Source organism: Platichthys flesus, chromosome 1, assembly GCF_949316205.1.
Source record: "Platichthys flesus chromosome 1, fPlaFle2.1, whole genome shotgun sequence".
NCBI lineage: Eukaryota > Metazoa > Chordata > Actinopteri > Pleuronectiformes > Pleuronectidae > Platichthys > Platichthys flesus.
Window position 1 is genome coordinate 19,413,695 of NC_084945.1, and position 26,010 is coordinate 19,439,704.

Consider the following 26,010-nt stretch of genomic DNA (forward strand, 5'->3'; position numbering starts at 1 on the left):
TGATAATTGCTCTTTCCTGCGCGGCAGAGCTGAGCAGTATGTACACCAATGTAAGAAGGAAGTTTGAAAAATTCTTCAGATCGCATGTGAGCTCATAAGATAGAGCTGAAAAGTCTCACATCTCAGTCTTTGCCCTTCATTTCAATGCAGTGTAGATTTAGCATGTTGGGATAGATGCCACGGAAAATCCAGCCCTCTTTGCTAACCTAAGAGGCACGGCAGAGGAAAGTCTGAGGTCATGGCTGCATTTTAATGAACACCTTTTAGACTGCGAGGCACGGACATGACGGGATCACGGAAACACTGCACGTACTGTAGTCAACAATTAACACAGATCTGTCTGGATGCTTAGGGTCATGCAAATCCAATTGGGGCATATTCACATGTTAACCATATACCTGATTAACATGTGAAGACGGCTTGATGCAAAGAGGGGGATTAGTCAGGGACTGTTTATATGCACTTTTAAAACTTCATTAAAATGGTGTGATTATTGTCATGGGTCATCATCCCAGATTGTTTTCTCATATAACGGTCTGTCAAGCTAAAACATCCTTATTTATTCAGTGACAATGTGAACGGCCAACGAGTCAGGCTACATCAATACTCTTATGCTTTTAAAAGTGCATCTACTCTGGTATGGATAGGCCTGGTGTCCACGCTGAGCTTTTAGTCTGGCCGGATGCGATGACATAGCCTTCGCTGATTCGTCAGCCTATCAGACGAACCCCTTCCAGAAGAAAACAAGCAGCGTTAGCCTCGGCTAGCAGCATAGACCTAAACATGGATAATCAAATACAAGCGTTGCTGACCCCATTGTCTCTGCTAACAGCTCTTTGCAGTTTAAGTCTGCATTTTACAATGAAACGCTTCCATGTGTAGGAGATGAACGATATTATTATAGAGATTCCAGTTTAACCCGACACAAACATAGTAGCATGGATGTAGCCTGTCTATTTTTGATGTGGCTTTGATTTGACCTGAGCATCATGGGATTTAGTTTGTTGCACGACCATTTTTTTAATATACAATTATCTTTTAAATCATCATCAATGCTTCAGTGGCATACCACATGATGCTGTCATCCATAGGAACATGATTCTGTGAATAATTAATAATATATGTCGGGAAAAGTCTCTTATCACTCTGGGATCATGTGAATAATTAATTCAGAGATAAGCCTAAAAAGTTTTCAGAAGTGCATTCAGGGGTTGATCTCTTAAAATGTTCAGAAACACGTTTTAATTTTATTTGCATCAAAGTACACAGTCTAAAAATCTCTCGGTAGCTTTTGAGATCTGCTGATTAATTAATAAAATCTTCATCGTCTTTGTGACCCAGGGGGAAGCAGTAAATCGATCTACTGTCTGGCAACTTATGTCATCCTGCTCTCATTAAGTGAAATCATTTGCATAGAGGAAGTGGAGAGAGAGATATGTTGAATCAATGGTGACTGATTTGCAGTCAGATCGTTTTTTCTTTCCTCCTTGTGCCATTTGTACAAATTTGCTTCTTTCAGAGGAAGTTTGCCTTCAGGCATAAAGCTCCCGACTCTTCAATGAACATCTGTTCCATATTATAGACCTAAAAGTTGGAGCTTGCATAAAAGTTGTATTTTATCCTAGTTCAAATCTCTTCTGTTGTGCAGTGACACTGAGTCCTCAGTTTCAGAGCCAGTGAAAATCATGTTACCTGCAGGGTAGAAATTATTTTGAAGAGATGATATGAAATAATTTTCCTGTTTGTGTAAACAAAAAATCAAGCCACTTTGTCTCTTAGTCTTGATAATTGTTTATTCCTTTTCTTCTGTTGCCATTTAAAACTATCTTTAATATGTTTACATTTAATCAGCATTCAACTTCCTGCTCTGCGGGTATTTCCTTTTAAAAACAAAACAGTATCCTGATGAAAATATGTTTTTCCAGGACATGCATTGTGTGCAGCTTATGAGTTATGGCGATGTGGTGCATCCATATTAAAAACTAGTAGAAAGCTGCTGTGAGAGGATATCCTGGAGATTTGTCTTTGATAGATGTATTACCCAGAAGCTACTATACATTCCTTAGAAAGCAATTCGTTTTTAATGCTCCACTAAATGTTGGTGATATTTCTCATGTATTCTCTGTGAAAATCATCTGAGAAATCACAACTCTTCTCATTTGTTTGGGTCCTGTAGTTTACTGTTGGTGACGTCACCACTGCTCATCTTTTAAAAAACATCCTCTTAATCACTGAGCTCCCTCACCCAGACATGCTGATTCATACGTAGACGTTGTGTAAATTCCTGAGTCACCAACTCAGAAAACAATTGCTGCTGCCTGGACTGCTATCAGGAGGGTTTTTCACAGTTTATTTTTAACCCGGTCGTGATTTATTTAGGAGACTCATTTCATGGTGCTGGGAACAGTCGGCTCAGCTGAAACCTGCATCTTCACTTCACTGGCTGGATGAGAGTACATGTGGTACCCCATGTTCACACAATGTATTATGCACAGTGCTGTACCTAATAGGTGGCCTCCAGCCTGGACCCCGACTCCATTTAGGATAAAAAAATGTTCAAAATAGTTTACTTACCGTGGAGTGCCTGTATTGGCCCTACATCATAGATTTTTAAATATTTTTTATCAAATGGACTAAATTGTGTTCAGGCGGGTGGTGGGCTGAACACGAAAAGGCGAGGGAGATGCTCCGGATCATCTGCACAGTTGAAACGTCTCTTCCTGCCTCTGCCTGCGACGGCTTCACTTTCTCGCCTGAGGATTTCGTACTGCTGTTAACGTGTGTGTGAGCTCCCGCTGTGTTGTGCATGTGTGGAAAGCAGGCTGCGGGGTAAACTCCGTAGCCAGTTCTCCGGATTTTACTCGCAGGTCATGTCTGAAAAAAGCTATAGTCATTTGATGGTCAACCATTGATTTTTCTGTTATTGAGGTGGGGGGGCAGTTTAACCCTCCTCCCATCTCCCTGCTTTGAAAGCAATCATGCACTGCCCCACTCAGCTAGGCAATAAGTGTGAGTTATAATGACAGACACAGCAAGGAGTCTCCGCCTTGTCAGTCACCTCCTGAGGTCTTTTTTTTGCCCAACATAATGGCATCATAAATCCTGAATAGTCATTTAGACCAAAGAGGCCATGTTGTTTTTAAGGTCACGTGTGGAACATTTTTACTTTTAAATCATGCCTAACTAAAACAATGACCCTTTTGGATGTGTTCTCACAATGTCACCTTTTTAACCTGGCAAAAAGTAAGATGCATTCATAGTTCCCCATCACTTTGGTGTTTAACAATATTGTTAATGGATTTGACTGCAACATAATGTAGCCTCATGTCCAGATCTGTGATAGTACTCTCATCACAGGGTCGTGCCTGGCTGCTGCTGATCATCTCCATAAGTGCCTCGGTCTGTGCCAAAGACTAAATGAGAGACAAGTCACTTCTCAGAGATGAGTTATTGGGAGACGGGGTTGGAACGCAAAGCCAAGTGGTTTACTCCACGCCAGCCAAGTGGTAAGCATTCTTTCTGCTCCCCCTCTAGTGACCTTGCTATGACCTGGCACAGAGTGCGTCGTCCAATGTATCTGTCACATCCTTTTTCTCTGTGAACAGATGCAGGTATTAATAGGGATCCTCTGGGTTGTGGGCGGTTAGAAAGGTTAATGAATCGGTAGCCTGAGGCAATATGGCACCAGATCCCCTCTGCATGGACACAAGCAGCAGCTGACCCTCCCCTAGGCAAGCAGATGGGTCCTGTGGCACTGACCATACTGGGTTGTCTGTAGCAGCAGAAAAGAGCTCTAGTCCCATAAATCCCACAACTGTTGTTTCTAATAAGATCACTTTCTTTTTTCAAGTACTTTCTGTCAATCATGATTTAGTACTTTTTCTCTTCAGATCCGGGCTTCATTGGTCCTCAGAATGGATTAGGACTCTACATGATTAATTTGACTAAAATGCATGTTCTTTGGTCATGGTTGTCAAGCCAAAAATATGAAAAAAGAAAACAGAACAAGTGCAGTATTACATGAGTTTACATGCCCTTCGTGCCCTTGCTAAGCCTCCAAGGATCTGCCTCTGGGGTCTGGAACATCCGTCTTGTCCTCCTCAGGTGCTGGCCTCAGTTAGATGAACATTTTAGGCCTCACACCCATGAGTCATCCTGTTCTTTGGATTCCCCAGATACCTTAAATTTCACACTCTGCTGCAGGGGCCTCTTTATATTGACATCACTTATTTACGACTCCGCACGCTAACTTTTTTTTTGTAGTTAAATGTCTCAGATATAAAAAGGCCAGAAGGCGTAATCGCAACAACAGAAATTGGAATTTTTATTAAACTTTTAGTTTAAACGTTTTTCAGGTGTCCTTGACATCTGCAGGTATGCTTTTTGTTTTGGTACATTGATGGAGAAGACTTAAAAAAGTGTTTAGGGTGGTGAATAATATGGCCATCTGGAAATAATCAATGAGAAAAAAATATGTGGATGGCATTTATTCAGGCCGTTAAACTCTTAAGTTGAGCACTAATACCTGGACAACAGAACTGTGCGTCGTGGCCCAAAGTAAGTCTGTTGGAATAACAACTTTTTGGGACATTGAAAGGTCAATACAGGGGTGTTGAGGTCCTTTACGCAATACAGCCCTAGAGAATTACCCCAAAAGAATTCATCATTCCCAACTCCTCAGAGAGACAGACAACCCTCTGCAGCAGCACCCGTCTCTTTTCATTAAAATTTTAAAGGCCTCTGGAGTTACATAAGGATATGCCCTGGGCTGCCATGCTTGTTGTTGCAGTCTCAGCAGGCATGAGTGGGACCAGCAGAGGAGGAGGAGGAGGGAGATGTTACAGGAACATGGCTGGGGTTTTAAGCCTCCCGTGACTCAGCCAGCTTCACTGGAGCGGTTGCTAGTGAAGCGAGGAGTGACACATGGGTTCATTGCTCAAGAACCTGGGAATTGTGAGAGACAAGGGTGTGACAGCGAGACACGGATGCAGAGTTGAGAGGAAAAGGTTCTTTATTCAGTAAAACTTGTGCGATCGGTGTTACCACGGAAAAGGTGAGACAGATAACCTTCCACCTACCCTTCAAAAAGATCTGTTCTTCAGGGATCTTTCGAGGAGCAATGCCTGTCAGTCAACTACAATCTGCCTGCTACCAGCCACAAAGTCAACAGGTCATTCAGTCAGTGAGCTGCCTGCCCCAGCCAGCTTCCCTGTTAGAAATGTGGTTGTAAATCTGTTTATCCTGCGCATAGTTGTTGTTTAACCAGGTTTACCAGAACTTTGAAAAGGTCCTCCTCAGCAGGGCTCCATCTCACCAGACGAGCAGGGGCCACTCGCTGACCCCCGCTTGTCTTGCGCTGTTGTTTGATTTATTAGCCACCGTAAATATTTGAGAGAGGTCTTTAGGGAGTTGTTGCAGTGATGCAAGCTCTCAAGCAGAGACGCCATGTGCTCTCCAGTGTTTACTTTGTAAACGTCACCATGTATGTGGGAGCTCGGGGGAGACATCCAGCGCTGTCAGCCAAATAAGGAGTAGTGAGTTGTTTTGCATCCCAGGAGCAGAGTTGTGTGCGCACTGAACTAAGGTGTCTGTGCTTCTCCTGGTTTACTGTTAACTTTCTACCATGTTAGTGTCTGTGTTACTTGCGGTGGTGGCTACCATAGAAAATATGGGTCACTACTTTGCTTTCAGGCATATATTCCTGACATTTTATTGACAAGCTGTATCTGAGAACGCAACTGTTTGACTCAGGGTCTCAGGACATTTTCTGGAACTATTCTTGGCAACACCCTAGAAAACAGAGAACATTTTGGAGGAAATGGAGGAACATTTTAGGGAAATTCCCAGCGGATTTACAAGTGAGCATGTGAATGACGTGTCGATCATGTTGTTGATGCAAAACTGGAATTATTCAAATATCACTTAGAAGAATGAATATTGAAACAAATTCATCATGTGATCATAAACAATCTTCACACTCCAAATGCATGCTAACGTGGCTAGGATGTGCAGCTGTTTGTTAAGAACTTCAGGTCAGTGTTGTGTTTACATGTTGCTGCTAGTGTCTTTGAGTATCGGAAACTAACTCATAGCAGGTCTAAGAACTACCACGATTTATCACCTCCCGCAAGAGTTTTCACTTTGCAAATGGTTTGTATATAACGTAGCATCATTACACAAAAATTCACTGGACAAACCACAAACGTAGTGGGAGGATGGTACATAAGGGCCAAAAAAGAACCCCTTAAATTCGGGGAGGATTCAATTTAAGGGGATGGATCCAGGAATCTTATTTCACTTTCGGGATAGTGTGTTGTTTTCCTAGAGATTTATAGATCTTGATGATAAATAATCAGGCTTTTGAATTAAAATGTTTTTTTAAAAGAGGTACACAGATATATCTTCTGTATTTTTATTTAAACAAAAAAGAAAGAAACAGATGGGAGGTTTTTTTCCAAGAAAGCTGACTCCCTACTAAATACAATCTCAGCATATATAGCTACATAACGTGCACCTTATCTGCACACTCACACTTAAGCCAATAAAAGTCAGAGTCATGTTCACTGCGCCTCTTTGAAACAAATTACAGAGTGGTCTTGGGAGTCCCTGTTCTTTAATTTATTTCTCCACATACCACAAAATTAGAGCCAAGCTCCCACAGGACCTTCTCCATTATCTCTTACCAATTGTTTATGATAGCTTAATTAAATATAGAGATTAAAACAAAATCAAACGGACGCTTTGTCTCACAGAGAAACTGTGTGGGATGCAGTGCAAACGGCAAATCAAGACGTTCACTTAAATTATAAAGTTTCCTAAACCCTCCCAGCTACAACGTGATGCGTGTGTATACGTTGCTGGCTGGTGGTCTACATGACCCCCTTTAGCTGAGTTTTACTTCTCTGGCAGTGCGATGACAGTAAATGCTGAAAGCACAAATAGTTGTTTTAGTCTTCACGACTTAAGCCTGAGTCACCAGTGTGCAACTATTAAATATTAAAGTGTCGGCTCTGAGAGATGAGGTCATCTTTGGGTGATGCCAACATTTCCTGTCAGAACAGATAAGTCAACTGTTGTGTTATGGTTCCTCACCATCCTCCAGATTAACCCATCCCCACATCCATCCACTCTTTTGTTCTACTCATCTACTCTATGTAGTTGTTTGTTGTTGCGTTTGAAGTTTGGAAAAATATGTTATTCACGCTCGTGTTTCATCTTTTTCTTTCAAACTTGTTTTTGGATCAAACCTAAAGAAGCCGCTTCTCTCTCTTCTCTCCACAGATCCAAAATGACTTTTACTAAGTGGCCACTGGTCGGAGCTTAGCGCTGATCCATCGCACAGCTACTACGAGTGGATGAAAACAAGCAGCTTTTAATCCAGAAAGGATTCCTCTTCTCTGTGATAAGAGTCTACTAACCGTGTGTAAGGACCACTGGGAGTACAGGAATCAAGTCAAGGACACGTTCCCTCACCCCTCCTCCCCTCAGCCTGCGGGAAGATGAGAGTGGAAATATAAAGCTCTGCAGTCCCGGAGCTTAATGAAAACCAAGGAATCTTAGCAAGCAGCGTGCATTTGTTTATGTCTGTGTGAGAGGATCCAGTAACCATGTGGACGCTAGCTGTGACTGTCCACTCTCTCCTTGCTGCTATGCTGTTATTGGCCGCCTACTTCCAATCAGGGATGGCCACGGAGGATGATGTCACACCGCGCATCAGTTTCTCATACAGTAAGTCTAAATGAATACCTGAAAAACTTGTTATCAATAGAACTTGGTGTTTTGTTTAATTGTTGCATTGTATGGCTGTGCTTGTGCTATCGTCCATAAAGTTTTTACTGTCCATGCAAACAGTCAGACCTCCTAGTTTATGCTGCAGACGAGAGTGTACCCACAAGTGGGTAGCAATGTAGTTATCCCATGCAAGAACGTGTCTTTAACTCTTAACTCTTAAGTCTGTGTACTGAGAGGTCAGTTCGAGTGTCAAAAATGTATGGTTACGCCGTCTTCAGCTAAGAAGTTCGCTCCAACAGTTATACTTTAAGCTGCCAAAGTAAACAGTTACAGTCAATAACTGAATAACCTGTTTTTTTGGTTCTTTATGCCTGTCTGAAATCAAGGATCTGTAGTTTAAAAGATTCCTAATAATTTTTGAGGGATAAATCCTACACAGTTTTCCTTGTAATATTCTGTACAAAATTGGGAAGCTTGACAAGTCTAACAACAATTCAATCGAACTGGGTCTGAGTGAAATACCAAAATTTGGGTCAATGGTGAAGAAACCAAGCAAACACAGCCGTGCATTAGTGATGTATAGTAAAGCAGCCATTGCTACAGTGTATTCATAGAGTACAAGTGCCTGTTGGCCCCTGATGTGCAAGAGCACAAGCACATGCACACACACAGGCCAGTTTGAAGTTGCTTGCACTACAAACACCACCTCTCTAAAGTGCAGGCAATTATTTCAAGATTAGATGTCACTTTGTTCCAAAATTGGCCATTTTTGTTGTTTTTACACCCTGAGGCTCGACAGGGAGAAGTTTGTTCGGAAAATAACATGCAACTCCTCAGACCGACGCACACACAAAGTGCGACAGTTTAGGGCCTACAAACTATTGCACAACGCATATTGTTTTACATCGTGCATTACTCGGCTCACTCGGCTCTTCCTACCTTTTTGAGTCTAATTCTACTTTTTGATAATGTTCAGCTGAGTGCAACCGTCGACCTCACAAACAGAAACCTCACGTGTCTCCTGGTGAATCCGCTGAGTGAGTAGAGGACCCTTTTTCCACCTGACTTCACCGCTGCATGTAATTAGTCCCACACACAGCTTTTTGGGTAATTGATTGATGCATTATGGGAGCTTATAACAAATGCAGGAGGGCGTCGGGGAATCAGGTTGTTGTTGGCAGACTGGGGAAATTGCTTTTCAGGGATGTGTCACTTAACACTTATTTTTTAACATCCTGTGTTGTAGCTGTAAAAAAGGACTGTTCGTCATCATGTTTCTTTAAATTGGCTCTCTGGGTCCTGTATTTTTATGTCTGTGGTGTCAGAAGCACTCACACAGGCAAATATGCCGATCCAGCAACAACCAAAGTACAGGTCTATGTGGATGCAGGGGTGTTCTGGCTCCGATAAACACTGCCTTTCTGTGTTTGAAGTTCCCTCCCTCCGAAAACAGCACTCTGATGTTTTCTTCAGTCCTTGGCCGACTCAGCGAGGCGTCGTGCCGTAATCCACACGCACCGTCTCCATCTTTGGCATCGCTCATACCCCGAGAGCAACCTTTCACATACTTGAGCCATTTCACTTGTTTCTCAAAGAACTAAATGGATTAAATTGGCCCGAAGCTGGTTCCCAGCAGCTAAGTGTTAAGCAAACCACTGATGCCCCCCCCCCCTCACTTTGCTTAACTCCATTGAGCATTGCTAATCTAAAATTCATGATTGAGATCATTGCGGCTTGAGAGCATAAGTAGTAGTGTGAGACGACACGCTTCTCAGCTGATGATTTGGTGTAAGAACATCCTTTTAAAACATCACTGGCACTGAGAGTAACCTGTTTTCATTAAGGATACAGCTTTACATAAACAGGGTCTGCAGCATTGCTCACGTTATAAACTGTAAATTTCCACGTACACAACTATAGGGCTGTGCAAAAACATCGGGACAGCTAACTATGGCAATATCCTTTTTTCCTCGATAGAGCATGATTAGTCCTGCCTCTTATCAATAGTTTTATTTAAACATAAATGTGAGGACAGCGGTGCAGAGCGGCCTCCAACTGGGAACCATCATTGGTGCCGCTGTGGAAAATGTGCACTGATATAAACAGATGTGGATTCGTTGTGTTGCAGTTCGGAGAAACGGATGTGTGAGCATGGAATAAGTTCAGAAGCCACAGTGCTTTGTGACCGACACTGTTGCACTGAGATAAGAGCAGAGTTATCAATACTATGTAATGTACATCAGGGGGGTATATACAGTCTATGGGTGGTACACGGTAAGTTGTATTTTAGGCTCTCATTTTATACATGGCAATACGTATGGAATTGAATCATCATAACGTGATTTACTGTGATATATGCAGACCATGTTTGTCCTTGCAAATAAACAACCCTGTAGCTACAGTTTAGGGAACACATCTGATACTAAACATGCGAAGCTGCTCACCACTTAAAATGTCTCTGGTCTGTAGGAAAAGGCGACCTGAGCTGTTTTTCTCGAGCGAGGACTCTTGTTCCGTCTTCTCTCCTCTCGCTCCTTCCTTCTCTGCTAATGAGCGGGCTAATCTCTCGTGTGCAATGAGTGGAGGTTTTTGTGGTCGCTGCAGTGGGAGAGCTTGTCTGTTTCTCATTATGGCTCTTGTGCAGAGAGGCAGCACAAAGGATCATGGGACTGGAAGCGGCGAGCATTGGTCAGGCGTGCTGCATGTAGCACTGTTGGTTTTCAGAAACTCCGCTCGGTGCTGAGGAGGTGATTTGTTTTGCTCTGGTTTTCTCTCACGTGGAACAAGTGAGGAAGTGATTCAGCTGCAGCACTTAATAAAAAAACCGTTTACCTTAATGAGCTGGTGAGAGCGTTTGGCAAGCTCACTGTTGTTTCTCCTGTTTAAAGCTCAGGTGCATCAACTGCATTATGCTGTCACTGGGGATAAGGCTGCATTATGTTTGCTGTCCTGCAGAGAGTTTAACGTGAGAAGGGACGTCTGTGCAGTAGAAAGCAAAACGCCCATTTCAGCCGAGCTGTTGAGCACGCTGCTTACGCTCCGTGTACACAGTGTCCTTCCCCGTTTACGTTTGGTTTACGTTCGCCGAATATTGTGCACTCTCCCTCATGCATGCTAATCCGGTGACCTTGGCAGTGTGTGGATCGCAGTGCAGGAACGGAGGAGGGCCAGTGAGGGAGGGAGAGGGGGGGGGGGGGGGTTGTAACGTCAGGCCAAATACTCGTGGGGTTTTAGACATGCTCCGGTGCTCACCTAAAACCCGGCACGCCCACTGATCCCGAAAGAGAGGCCGGTTCGCAGCTTCCAGCAGAGGTGGCACTCGCAAGTGCCCCCATGTAACGCCACAACAGCTGCACCAATGGGGCGTAATCGCCGCTCATCAACTGCGTGTGCTGCAGACGTTCTAATGGCTTTCGTCGCCCGCACGCTCCAGGGAACGTACAGAAAAGTTCAGTCCTCGCCGATCTCCATCAGGAGCGTTTGATTTTGAAGTAAATGGCGAGTGGCGAGGAGTAACGGTGTAGCCGGTAATTGAGACGGACGGAGAGGAATGTGAGGTTAAACAGTGTCAGTGTGTGTTTTTTTTTTTTTTAAGGATCCCTGTGATGAGCGGTGGATCGGTCCAAAACAAAAATGAGCTAAGTTGCTGCGACACAGAAAATATCATCTGAATTAGTCTTTTTGCCCAATAGGGATTTTTTTTTGTTTTTAATATCACATCTGCTTTTTTCCACAAAACATTCAGGATTTAAAATGCTGTTGAATAAATGTATCACTGTGCACTTTATTTTCCTCTAAGAGCGCAATCAATATCCGACTAACTTGGTATTCTGCTCACGTTTTACACACCTTAACATTTTTTTTTTATCATGTTTAGCTGGTTTAACATGAATTACTCACTCGCTGTCACTGTCGCACTGCAGCCTCCACCCCTCACACTGTGTATCTGAGGGTACAACTGAAAACACACACTCACAGGGTTGTTGTGTGGAAGCTCATTTTGTTAGCTGGTAAAGAATATGACAAGGTGGTACTTTGTTATCATGGAAGATTTGTTCAAGGGCATTTTTCTCCATTAATGCATCAACGTTTAAAAAACAGTACATCAAAATGACAGTATAAAATGTGTATTCCTTTTAAAAAATAGCACTGTTACCGTCGTAATTATCTCACAATAAAACCACACTTTGAAGATAAGTGTGTCCCAATATATTTTCCAGTTCCAGGTTCCACCCCTGGCAGAAGTGAAAGGGTTACAATCTGCCGTCTCATGTATCTTTAAAATTCAGAACTTTCCTGATTCAGTTCCAGTATGTTAATACACTCCACATGCCTCGTGTTCCTGCTGGTGGATGTGTGTGAAAAGAGAGAGTGAGGTGTGTGTGTGTGTGTCCCTGTGAGGCCTGGTTGGTTGTCTGGGTACACTGAGCTGAGGGATTCACTTAAAGTTTCTGATTCCTGAGTCATGTTTCTTTTTTTACATAACAGTAGGTGACAGACTGCAGTGCCTGTGATGCTCACAGACGCACGAGAGCAAGGTTTGTTCTCATTTATACGAGTGCGACCTGTCCACCATCAACTGTGTCCGGGCAGAGTGACCCTTATGATCATAAACATGTGAGGGCTAATGCAGCATATGAAGATATCGCACTCTTCAGGCTCCTGGTAGTGGGATGTTCTACTTAATAAAGTTAATAAGTCAAATAGTAGAATATATTGATATTTCCACACACTCTTGGCCACTGTAATGAGTCAGTGCCTCTGCAGCCCAGGGATATTGGTGCCATCTGGGCAGGAGATTTGCAGGTGCTGCAGAGGGTTGGTCCAACTATGACAGACGGGTCAATGTGTCTGTGAGACAGACACAGCACAGCACAGCACAGCACAATAAAGTGTGTGATGCTTCATGTTACCATGAGGAGTGACAGGACAAATGAGACCAAGGCAGTTAGCAGGAAACAATGTGCTGTGTTCTGTTCGCAGCAGCTACATGTGTGTGACAATGTGTGAATCCTCATGTTCTATTGTTTACTTTGCTGTGTGCACATGTACACTATGCTGTCAATAATGTTGGGAAATCATAGTGACTGTGTGTGTGCGTGTGTGCGTGCATGCGTGCGTAGACTGAAAAATCAGTCTACCTGTTCTGACTTACATTATTTGCTCCACGATAAGAGGAGTCTCACAAATTCCTTACTGTTATACAAAAACAATCTCTCTCTCACAAACACACACACAAAGTGCAGAGGGTTGTGTGTATGCTTTGGTTGAAATGTAAGATTTTCAACAAGCCCCAGTCCAGAGTGAAAGACCTCAGTAAACCACTGCCTGCTCCACTGGTGTCTTCAGAATCAACAAGTGGGCAGACTGAGGAACGGCAGCAGAGTTGTGTGGCCGTGGGCTTTGATGGGATTCTGGCTGCAGCAGGAACCATCTGCAGCCATGTGCACGCCAGCTGGATCTGGATATTTGCAGTGCCGACATAAAAGATGTTATTTTTTCTCCTCAAGTCCACTTGGCTGAACCAAAGACACCAGGTTATTTATCAAGCCGATCTTTCTCTGTGTGCAAGGAGGACAGAAGTAACTACAGTAATATAGAAAACGTTTGAGGTAGTGGACAGGGGATTAGGATGTGGATCGTCAGGAGCTGCACAATATTACATTATCAGAGTGTTTGTTCTGCAGATTTCTGTTGTGGTTGAATTCTACACCTGTAGTTTCTGTAGTGAGCAACAGCTTGAATGCAGCAGCAGATCGCCCTTTGAAAAATTACATTCTTAAAAAATCTTTTATTACAAATACAATTTAATTAATTGGTTGATACATTGATTAAATGATTGAACATTTTTTGCTTTTTAAAAATCGCAAATTCATAGTCATATAGTTATCTTCACCAAATACATGAATAAATTCCATTAGAAACTTAATGTCTCTCTCTCTCTCTCTGCTCCTGTTTGTCGCCAAAACTGTGAGAGTACAAAACGACCAGTGAGAGGCACGTGTGCGTGTGTGTGTGTTTGTGTGTCAGATACCAGTGCCATGTACTGTCTCTCCCTCTAGAACGAGTGTAGGAGCATGATAGAGGGGGCGGCTGAAGAGTCATCCCACACGTGACGAGCACGGGCACGTCTGTTTTGAATACTGAGTGAGGAAATTATACCAACTCTCTGTCTCTCCCTCCGCCGTCTGTGTCTGAATCCCCCTCTCATCTGCCACATCTCAGCGAGCCCAGCGTTCGAAAGCTTTCAGCTTCGATAGGCCGCTGCCCTCCATCCACTGCTTCTCTGAGTGGTGGGTAGGTGGCTGTGCCAATCCACTGTGCATCAAGACGACACCTGAGAGCCAATGATTACAGAGCAGAGCGCCTCTACCCTGTCAGGCTCTTTTTGTTATCTGCTTTCAAAGAGATGCTGTGTTTCAGGCCCTGACCTCATCCCTGGCATGTGTGCGTGTTGTTGTTGTTTCTTCAGAGAACCAGCATTCCTCAGTTCATCTTCGCACGACTGTCCAACATTTCCAACAAATACTCTGTCATTTTGATGCTGGTCTGTTGTCACCATGTTGTGTCCCTGCATATGATCATGTGGTACCATTAGCACATGTCCCAGCGTACTCCTCTCTTACACACACACAGTGGACACAGGATTTACACACTGGTAGGCTCTGGTTATTATCTGCAAGGTGCAGCTGTCTCTCAGTATGATTTTAAACACAATACACAACATAACACACAAAATAGCAGCAAACTCACACTGTTGGTTCCAGTGATAACACACATGAGATGCCTCGATGTTATAGATACTGTAGATATACTGTAGATACGACTCCAGGTCCAGTGCTAAGTCTTCTTTTCTCTGCTCCATCTTCCCTCAGGTTTTCTCTTTATCACATTTCCGTGAATTTCCAATAATTGCATGTATTATATTATATTAAGATTATATATCCATGTGTAAATGTTCCCTTTTTTAAGTCTTTTTGGCTGATTCCAGAAATCCCTGTCTTTGGCTTGCATATCTTGAGAACCATTCATTTGATCAAGCTTACACTTGGCATGTATGTTGTCCAAGTAAGTGTGGTGTAGAATTTGGTTTGATTCCGGTGCAATATGTTTCATGTTAATAATATTTGAATAAGCAGACAACCAGAGCTCTGTAGCGGCTGATGCTGATCATGAGAACAGCTCGTTCAGGACAAAGACAACTGACGGTCCAGTTTGAAGTTCAGTGGCCGATTCCAGCTTCACAGAACTTTGACTAAACAGGTAAACAGCTCTTTGTGCAGCAGCTCCAGGGTTGTATGGACTGAGTCAAGCAGCAGAGCTTTACTTGGTGTGGCTAATCTACTCCAGGTCAACTGCAGTTTCAGAAAGAATACTGCAACCAGCATCACCACAGGCCAAACTACCAGTCCATTCCAAACAGGCAGTGAACTAGCACGACTACATTCACCTCAGTTCAATTCAAATTGAGTTTAAAATGACACAAACAAGTGTGGAAACAGTTTGACCCATCTCTTCTGTCCGGGTCTGCCCTCTCCTCTGTGTCTCTGTGGCCTCATGTCTGGCACGCTCCAGCACAGCAGCAGAGAAACAAGGCTGCGTTCGGCTGCCAGTCGTCTGCGTCGACGAAATAACCATCACCTCGCCCAGATATCAGTGGGAGCAGTGCTGCAGTGACCTTGATGTGACTTCTGTCAGCAGCTCCAGCGCCGCTATCAGGCCCATTGTCAAATCACGCCGGTGAGCCTCGAAGCTGTGCGCTGTAGTTTAGCTTCGGCTGACAGAGCAGAGACAGATAGTTTTTTTTATTTTTTTATACATTTGTGTCTTGCATATGAGATGAGCAGAGCTCGCAGTGAGATAAATATCAGCTGCGCTACACACTCCTCTCCCCTGGATCCTCTCCACCCGGCATGTGAACCCCTTTGTCCCCGTTGCCCCCGCTGCCTTGTGACTTGGCTCAGGCTGCTCCAGTAAATCTGGGGCATGTTTACAGTCAGGGCTTTTAGGAGTGTCTTGGGCGGCGGGTGTCTACAAAGCAGCCAATCAATCGCCCCCGCCCATTGGAGTGCTATTAAACCTTTTAGAAAAAAAGAAATCACTTGACCTTGCTCTATTTTCTCCGAAACATGATGCACGCCAACGTGCCGGCAGGTATTTGATTTCTCAGAAACATTATGTCGGCGAGCTGGCACCCTGTGGTGATGTCTCAGTTTATAGCTCAGTGGTGGAGGAGCTGAACACACTCCACTGTGACTCAGAGGAGCAATTTGATGGTGTGGTCTTTCTGCCATGTTAGTTACACATTTTATTCTAACATTCAAACAAGATGTGAGGTTTTACAAAAGAACGTTTACACATGAACACGTTCAGCTCAAGGTCTTTCTGTTAAAAGACCGTTGGAATCATTTTGCATCGACAGACCAACGTTGTCAGGCCTCCGTCACTGTCTACACATGATCCTGCAACCAACACTTGCTGGTAGTCCCTCCTACCTCTCTTACACCAAAATGAGCTGGTAAACGTTTGGGTGAACCTGCTGGTTCCACTCCCACTGCCAGTAAACAAGTTTTCCTGGTGCAACATGTTCGACGTCCCAAACACTCCCAAAACAGAGGATCTCTCTCTGCCTGCTCTTTTGCCTAATTTGGGCGTTCATCTGTTTGTCACGTTTTCGTCACCGTGATCGGAGCCAGACCCGATAAATAATCAGTTTTTTTTAACCCTGTGGTGAATGCTGATGTATTCATTCCTACTGGAGACAAATGCTAGATGTTTTCTGATCAATGGAAAAGGGGTTTCAGTCAAGGGGGGTAACTAAGGCAGACCAGACTTTTGCCATCAGGGCTCGGGACTGTGGAACTGCTGGCCTGGGTAGATTAGACCAGCACTCGCCCCCTTCATACAACATATTGTTTTTATAAAAAAATCCTTTTAGTGCCTGATTTGACACAGATGTTTTTTGTTTTAATATTTTCTTTTGTCTTGCTTTGTTCTGCAGCATTTTGTTCCCATGAATTTTGTAAAGCACTTTGTAACCTTGTTCTGACAAGAGCATAAGAAACAGTTCGATGTATTATTTATGCCTCTATGCAGACATAATATTTAAGTCTTGCAGAATACCTCATCTGACAGAAGGATGCCATCCATTTGAGGTGATGCAGATAATAGCTCGACCAGCTGAGCGAGTGGTCACCTCATACTAATCCAGTAGGAGCCACGTGTTCGGTTTAAGGCCCGAACCTCACGGCACGTCTTCCCCATGTTCTGCCCCCGTTTCACACTTCACTGTCCAATCCAAAATGGCAGGCGGCACTAGAACATGTAGAGGTATGTTTTACATGTGGAAGGTGACTCTGACAATAACAGAAAAATTCCACCATTTTCTGGCACAGATGAAACACTTCACCTTGTGTGTATCGGTTTTGTTTCAAGACGTTTGTAGCTGCATGTTGTGTGTGTGTGTGTGAGTCATATTCTCTCTGTGTAAAGTAAAAAAAAAGTTTGTGTGATCACAGAGCAGCTGCTCTCAAACCCTGATGTAATTCGTTTCTGCCGTCATTACCTCCACTGATTAAAAAAGAGAGAGGGAGAGAATCATTGAATACAATGAACACACTGCCAACATTTAATTCCACCTAATTAATTACTGAGAGGTTTTTATCTGCCGGTGGTAAAAAAGATATCCAGTTGAATGGTGCCGGTCTGGCATCTCTCTGTTCCTGCAGCTGGAAACTGTCTCTAAATGGGGCTTTATTTAACTATTCCAGATTTGCACCAATTTCGTTTTCAGCCTCTCCTGCAGTGTGCAGCCTTCTATAACCACAGGGCAAATGTACTCAGTTGACTCTCGTGCTAATTCAGACTGTTAGCAGCAACAATAAAAAAGCCATACTGACGGTTTAGGTGTGATGGGATGAGCATTAGCAGGGCTTGAGGGTCTCAGCTTGGTGACAGCCAGCTGATTAAACAGCGGAGGTGATGAATGGACATTGGGCCTGGCTGTTAAAGGGGAGGGCGGTTCCCTGCCGCTCTCTGTGGCTGCTTGGCATTCTGGTTCCAGGGTGTCAAAACGCACAAGTGACCTGCTGCATCAGAGACGTCCGTCAGACCTGGTTTTACCGTCCGTGCTCAGAGATCCGATTACAGGTGGTCAGATCTAAGTTCAGGTGGAGGGCCGCCAAAAGCTTCCGATCACTCAGCCGCACTGAGAGGAGTGCTGGAACGCCTGTGGACACATTGTTTTAGCTGTGTGAACGCAAAAGTATTCTGGGCCACAAATGAAGGACTCAGCGGACGTCCTCTGACCTGCTACAGTTTCACCAAGAATCAAACATGTTTTTAATTTCCCGTGTGGCTCCAGTGAATTGTTTGTATCCTCTGCCACAATATCATCACTTTCCAACTCAAAACGAGAGTGTGCACATTCAGTCCTTCAGTCCCTTCTGACTCGCTACTCATTCGCCTTCTCTCTCTCTCTCTCTCTCTGGCTCGCACAAACACCCAGACGCCATCACACTCAAACATTGCCATCGGACACATCTGTAAGATCAAACTAGGAAAAAACAACATTATTTGCTCTTTTCGAAAATACAACTTTTGTTCCTAGAAAGTGAGATCCAATCACAGGCGACACATTCTGGACAGATGTTAATACCAGACCTGAACAGGGTCAGAGAGAGAACCTGGACAAAAAACCTCAAAATATGGAGCAGGTATAGAGATCTTGTCTGAAAGTACAGAAAATTGAAGTCTTCTGAAGATCCCTTACATAGATGGAAAATGAGGAGAGAGCTTTGAGTGTCGGTTTGAAAATCGCTGCATCTTGACACAGCGCTGACATTTGTTCCCGCTCGACCCTCCGCTCTTATCACAACAACATCCCAGAGTAGTTTGAAAATAAATGTTCTTCCCCCGATCGCTCCATGTTTCTACATAGGTCAACATCTCAAGCCTGTCTTCCTGATTACAACAGCCCGACCTGAAGTCCCCTCTCTCCGGTCAACACTCCCACCCCTTCAGCCAAGCAGCAACTTTAAGTTTCATGGCTCGGCTCGCCCCTGCTCGTTATTTCATTGTCTGTCTAACAGGATGTCACTGTGATTTATGTCAGAGAGTTTTAATATGCAGAGGGAAGGCTGTTTTGGTTCCAGTGAATAGCCAAAGCCCAGAGGAGCCATGACAGCTATGATATGTCCCCCTGTTGAGCAGCGAGATTGGCTCTCCTTTGTCTGCCAACTGCAGGGTCCACCGGGACCGAGAGCATCTCTCTTTATGAGCAGTTAGGACATTTCTAACAGACTTAAATTACCTTTTGAAATAAAACCAGTTTTCCTCCACATTGGGAAAACGTGTTTTTCTCCCTCCTGTACTGAACGAGCCGAGGCTGACAATAGGAAGTCTCTTTCTGTTTCGTGCTCCCCTCCCCTTGATTTTAACGACAGGCCCCTCTCCTCATTGACTCCAGATGTCACCACGTTTTGAGCTGAATGAGGGCTGTAGATCCGGAGAAAGGCTAAGATTTGATTTTTGGACAAGATGGAGCTTGCGCAGCTGGCTTTCGCTCCCACGAGGCGAGGACGAGCATCCTGCCAAAGTGCCTCGAGCGTTAGATGAGCCATTTGTTTGCAAGCATATTGAAAAGTTTAAGTTGCGGGTTGTAAACATTTATTGCTGTTCCATTTGCATTACAACCCAACGCACCACTTGGAGTGCCCAGATGAATGCACTGCTGGTCTCTCTCTTGCTATCAGAAGTCTCTTAAATTCAGTTTTCTGGTTATACACAGAGGGGAGGGGGGCGGAGAAAGGCTGTAAATGGTTTTAACTGCAGCAAATATTAGTGTTTACAACCCCAGATACAAGCCACTTATTTGGACAAGCAAATGGAGACCGTGACCCCCAGCATTTTGGCTCGGGGGGGAACATGGAGTTTGTTTAATATGCTTGGAATGGGAGACCACAGATAAACATTTACAAATATGGTCAGAAAAACAGCAAAGTTTGAAGCAGATAAAAAAAAAAAAAAAGGATTCACAAATATTTGATTGCATGAACTGTATCCTGTGTCTTTAGTCAGCAGTACCAAGTGATGACCTCCCCCTCGGCCTGGGCTCCATGCGGCTCGGTCACAAAGTTTGACGGCCCCACAGTTTATAAACCATTTCCCAGGATTTCTTAGAGCTGGCTTTTAAATGAGCTGTTTTTAAGCAGTTTATCCAGTGAGTCCACCTAAAAAGTGACCAGCTGTCAGACCTCATGCTGCTCACAAAAACAGGCTCCAAACATCAACTCCAACCTCTCACAAACTTCACTTTCACAGTGGCAAGCTGGAGTAGATTGCAAAGCCGAAGGAAATGTTATAGAAAGAGGAATGTATACAGTGAGTCTGTGCTTCGTAGAGGCTGCAGGGGAAGGAGCGATGAGAGGGGGAAAGTGACTCACTGGACTTAAAGCCCGGCGCTAAAAAGATCCATGTGAAGAGGGTGGACCAGCAGCAGAGGACATGTCAATAAAGCTCATATGCTGCTGCAGGTGCTGAGCAGAGCAAAGACAAAGCAGGCCAGTGCAGGAAGGTGTGGACGTGGTCACGTGACATGTTCTCATGGTGCTACTGTAGCTACTGGACAGAAGTGACGGGTACAGACATGACCACATGCTCAGAAACAGCTTTGTACCATAAACGTGTTTGACAGAACTGTGTGTTGTGATGTGCAGGGGTGGGACGTAGTGTCATGTCCACTTGTTCTGTGTCCTGCTGGATGAGGCTCCCTCTGAAGCTTTGACAGAGACTTTTCGAGGCCTAAAGGACAGAGGTCATCTCGTGGAGATTTCTGTCATTCGTATGATACCTTTTTTATTTTAGTTCATTCATGTTTTGCGATGGATTTTTGTGACGATAAGTGCTATTCAAATAAATGTGTTATTATTAGTCGTTGGTGGTTTGAGGTTGGATCATACGCTGCCCATAAATATGAAGTGAAGCCAAAGCGTTAGAACAAAACACTTTTCTCCATCTCCAAAAACTTTGGGAGGGATTAGATCACGTTACATAAGAAATTAAACTTTTCCTTCGCCGTTCCACTCATAGCGTGATTACTAACTTTCTGAATGTAGACGAATGTAGGAGAAACGAGTGTGAACTAGAATGACTCTCAGTAGAGCACATACCTCCACCAAGGCCCAAATTCAGTCGAGCCACACCAAATTACACAGACACAAAAGATCTCAGTCCTCTAAATAAGACTTTAATCTCTGCATTATCTCTTGAGACGTTCACATAAGAGTCACAGAAAACGCTGCACCTTGCAATGTGAAACAAAGTGAAGAATTCCTGGATCCACCCCTTTTATCAAATCCACTCCCTTATGAAAAGGGCTCTTCCTTTGACCATTTTACGCAATCTTGCAGACTATAAACTATCAAATGAAAAGCAATAATAAATACTATTTAAAGAGCTTTTTGTCTGGATTTTCCATTTAGGCAAGCCTGAGAATTTGCGTAACTTTTCTCTCAAAATCATTGGTTGAGGGAGAAAAAACAAAGATAACGCAACATGCTAGGCTGCTGTAGATTCTTTGGTAAAAGTTTGAGAATTTGTTCTTGGTGCAGGTTATGGCCCAAATTAAATTGCAACACAATCGTTGTCAACTTCCAGTGAACAACACTATGTATTACTTCATTAAATTAGCTTTTATCGTTTAGCTTTAGCACTTTTAGCGTGAGTGGTTGTTTTCTCATTGGATGTGAAGAAGTCATCTCAAAGTTTGTTTTGCAGACTGCACATGTTAAATTTTTTCGGCTACTTGAAATCCTTCCTACTGTGGAAGAGGAAATCACTTATAGTTTGAGGAATGCAAAATCTATCTGCTTGTGAGCATGTTCATGTGTGTTCACATACTTTATGCATCAGGAAATATTGTACACCAGTCTGTTCCTGTCTGTGTCCGTCCTGCTACCCGGTGATAATCTTCCCTACGTGTTTATTTTTCTGCTCCTTCCCAGACGCCAAGGAGAGGTCGGCCAAGAGATTCTCTGCGGACGGCGTCTTCAATTACACGTCTCTGCTGCTCAGCCAGGAGGACGACATGCTGTACGTCGGAGCCAGGGAGGCGCTCTTCGCCCTCAGCCTCTCGGACATCAGCAAGACCAAGCTGCAGAAGAACGTGAGCATGTCCACAGTCAGGAGTGCAATGGGCTGTTGTTTAGGAACATGAGGATTTACTCTGACTGGGATCATGGTTGCAACGGACGCTATGAGACTCATTTAAGCAGTTGGAGTTTAAGGTTGGGCTGGTAATTTCAGAAACACTTTTTATATTATTTGTTGAAAGCCTCTTTGTCCCGATTTGTGTGAATAAATAAAGTTGTCTGGAAAAAAAGCCCTTGCAGGACTATAGAAACACGACCAATGAAATGATTGGTTGGCGGGCCTGTCTGTCACTAGCCGACCTGCCTGCCTGATCTCTCACTGCACATGAACAGAGTCTTCACAAGCTGGAGAGGCTTTCCCAGGATTAACAACCCTAGCTTTAATGATGTGGTTTGTACATAGAAATATTCTGCGTTAAATCTCAACAAATCTTTGTTGTTTGGCCATTAAAATAATTAAGAGTTTTGAGGTTTTGATCTGCTCCATACATGACTTCAGTGAAGAACAGCCGAGTCAGCATGGTTCCCTGATTTTCACATGACTTATTCAGCGTTTTTTCTGTTTCATCTTCAGCTGACGTGGGGCACTCCTGCAGGAAAGAGAGAGGAGTGCAGCTTCAAAGGGAAGAGCCTGGAGGTGAGTGGCTTCTTCTCCAAAGTAACTTTTTTGAAAGTAACTTTTAAAAACACAGTTCTCAAAGAATCGCCTGGATTTCCATGTTGTTTGCTCTTTCCTTGTGTTCTCCTGTAACTGACTGTGGGAGGATAAAAGGGGCATCGAGTTTAATGTTAACAAACCTTTTACACCGGTTACAAATGGATTTGTAGAGTGTGTACAGCCTCGCCAGGGAATTGCTCTTTTTTTTGGGTTGTAAGACTTCTTTCTCTCTGCGTGTCTGTTGCCTTGTTGTCATGCCAGCTGTTGTATCCCTGGGCGACAAGCCCCGGTAATCTGTGTTCTGCAGAGTACCGCTCCGATCTGTGCATTACTGGGAGCTCACCAGGCAACCGCTGTGTGATACTGGGAGGTTTACCCAGCAGGGTTTGAGAAAAGGGAATATTTTTATTTCTGTCGTAACAGTTTCTGAAGTATTTGTGCTCTCTGAGGTTTGCTCAGTATTTCAGCAGGAGATTTTAAGGAGCTCTTTAATTTTTTTTTTTAACTCATTCAGTTGAAAAGAATGTTGTGGATTCAAAGAACTCAATCTCTCTTTCTCCATTTGTTCCCCATCCAGACTGATTGCTTCAATTACATCAAAATTCTTCTTCGGCTGAACAGCACTCATCTCTATGTGTGTGGCACCTTCGCTTTCAGTCCGCTCTGCACCTACATAGTAAGTAAAGTCCTCCCAGTCTCCTGCAAGTGTTCATTTTTCTCCTGCCATTAAAGAAACTAATCTCCACTCCATAAGGGAATTCAATTTTATTATTAATTTATGTATGAACCAAACTCTTTTATCCACCAAGTCAGCATTTGATCTGTTGTTATCCGAGCGTAACAGAACCCTGCTGAGACACTTTAGCCGGACAAGTCAACAGGGGGTACATGAGATGTGTGGTTTCCAGCAAAGCGGGAAGCAGTAGATCTGTTTATCTAGCGGAGGAGTACATGTGGAGCGAGTGCAAACCGGCAGCAGGATGACATTGATTTCAGTAAACGGGGGGGGGGGCAGTGGAGCCTGGTGACGGCTCAGCTCTTCAAGCAGGGCAGTAAACTCTCCTGTTTGACGTCAGAGGGAAAGAAAAACCGGGACGTCTCACACTGAAGATGACTTGGCAGGAACTTTAGGCCCTGAACCGAGATTCCAAGCAAGTCAGAGCCCAGTCGGATCAACACTCATCATGGTGACAGAGCCCAGGACACACACACACTCTCTCTCTCTCTCTCTCTCTCTCTGCCTCTCTCTCTCTCTGGGTTTAACAGCGGGCTGAAGCAGGACGCTGCAGCAGAGAGGATCTGCTAAACAATCAGATCAGAGCGCCAGACAGGAGTTAAAACGAGCTCTGAGTAAAACAACATCTTACAATGACGAAGCAGCATGGGAAGATTCTCCAGGCACCGAGGCACTTTTCATACCAATTTCATTATAAGGAAATGAAATTGCTATAACTGCAAATTGCCCACATATTTTTGGTCATGCTCATCTTTTAATTAAGTTCTTCCTGGCTTATGGTCGTCATGCTTGAACTATTGGCTGCCCCGCCCTCACATGAGTTTTGGTGGTACTGCTGCAGAGGACGTGCACTGATACAGCCAATAGAATGTTCCGTCCATTTCCTTATGTGCATTTAACATTGAGCATCACATTTTGGTGCAAATGCGTATTTAGGCAAAAATGTCTTATTTACCTTTTTCAATTATATTAAATGACTAATATTGAATAATGATGTTATGTTTCACTAATAAGAACTAGAAAATCTGTTGCAGTATTGTTTGCACTTGGCAGAGTTGTTCCCTCTGTTCATCTGTTCATACTGACAGAAGAAGATCTATTCTTCAGTGTTAGAAGTCAGAAAGAAGCACTTTTAACAAAGGCCTGAGGGGACAAAGCTATTGTCCTTGTTCTGTGTAAAAAAATCTTCTGACGTTCAGCTGCAGCTGATTTGAGGCTTTTGGAGGATTTAACAATTATGGTGAAAATAAGTCATATTATCTTCCGTAGAATTTTTGGTGGTTATGTAGTGTTTTGCTCTTTGATATTCATTCCAATGACTTCCACTAAACTGCAGGAGACAGATTTGAAGATAAAGTTTATAATGAATGTGTCAAGTTCCATGATATTTGATGCCAAACTACTGGTTTTTGAGTTAGTTTAGCAAAATTGCTAAGTTTAACACCTGCTTATTTCAGTTTCTCAAAACTGTGGTTATGTTGTTTTTTCTCTGTTTTTATATTTTAGCCAGTTGAATGTATTTGGGTTTTGGGCAGTTGGTCAAACAAAGACGTCACCCAGACTTTCCTTCCCCTCCCTGCCCGTTCGATACAAACATCTGACAAACTCTCTCCATTGTTTGTGACGCAGGATTTCTGTTAAAAAGCCCAACCCTGAATTACACAACCAATGTCACTATGAGATTTTTTTCTCTCAGATTTGAAAAAGTCCATCGGAGCTACACAGTCATAAGAAACTGTTAACTGACACACCTACTGTAGTCCTGCCTAGTGTAGACACACTGGAGAACAATATACCAGATACATATGGATGATCCATACATACTAAAATACCTAACATGTCTTTAATGATCTCTTAATAGACTGAAGCTTTATCAGAGTGTTATTATCAATGAAATACTATGAATAACTCTTTCAGAAAACCATACAATCCTCCAGAAGTAAGATCTAGTGAAGAGAAGCTGAATTGAATGGGTTAGTCTGGTCAGAGTCTGGTCCAATCTGTGAACGTGACCTTATTCTATAATTTTTCTATTAGCCAACGAATGCCATGAATAATAATAATAATAATTGTGTTCAAGGACTATATTGAGGATGAGATTAATGCACATTACTGAACATGCATGACAACATAACAACAGAATAAACCACCTTTGCTGTGTTAATAGTAGAAGCTCTATTTCAGATTTGTTGATTGTTCTCCTTTTTGTGGGATTTGTTATTTAAAGAAAAAAACTGAATTGTCTATACTGCATAGCAATGTTTATTTATCCCACAGACACACAGTGGAAAATGACTGAACTCAGAAAGTCTCAGTGTTCTCTGTGCAATCTGTAAATGACAGATTGAGCTCGACGCCGCTGAGCTCACCTTAGCTCACTCTTTACCATAAGCAGAATTTGATTGGACTGGGCCTGAGAGATGTTTGCTGTTTGTGTCTGTCTCCAGAACACGTCAACGTTCACGCTGGAGAGAGACCAAGTGGGCGAGGTCGTGATGGAAGATGGGCGCAGTCGCTGCCCCTTTAATCCAGAGTACAAATCCACTGCCATCATCGTTGGTATGTTGTCATATATGCACTTTCTTCTTCCTTTATGTCACTTGTGACTGGTTTCCATCTGGGAGGAGAGTCTGAGAACTGGCTCAGCTGGTTGTGAAGCTGCGCTGACGCTTCCTGCGTCTTTGATTCAGTAATGAGTCGTGAGCTGCCTGCTAATGCACCAACAGACTCTTGTT

General features: G+C 43.5%; 1 protein-coding gene across 1 annotated transcript in view; it reads left to right on the plus strand.

Annotated features, from left to right (window-relative positions):
* The window catches only part of LOC133954010 (semaphorin-4B-like), a 46,490-nt gene that overhangs the window by 5,947 nt on the left and 14,533 nt on the right, over window positions 1-26,010 (plus strand). Inside the window, exons 2-6 of the mRNA XM_062388260.1 lie at window positions 7,282-7,728; window positions 21,735-21,895; window positions 22,456-22,518; window positions 23,117-23,215; window positions 25,723-25,834. Of these exons, the coding sequence (XP_062244244.1) occupies window positions 7,608-7,728; window positions 21,735-21,895; window positions 22,456-22,518; window positions 23,117-23,215; window positions 25,723-25,834 (556 nt within the window). The 5' untranslated portion in view covers window positions 7,282-7,607. The remainder of the gene's footprint in view (window positions 1-7,281; window positions 7,729-21,734; window positions 21,896-22,455; window positions 22,519-23,116; window positions 23,216-25,722; window positions 25,835-26,010) is intronic.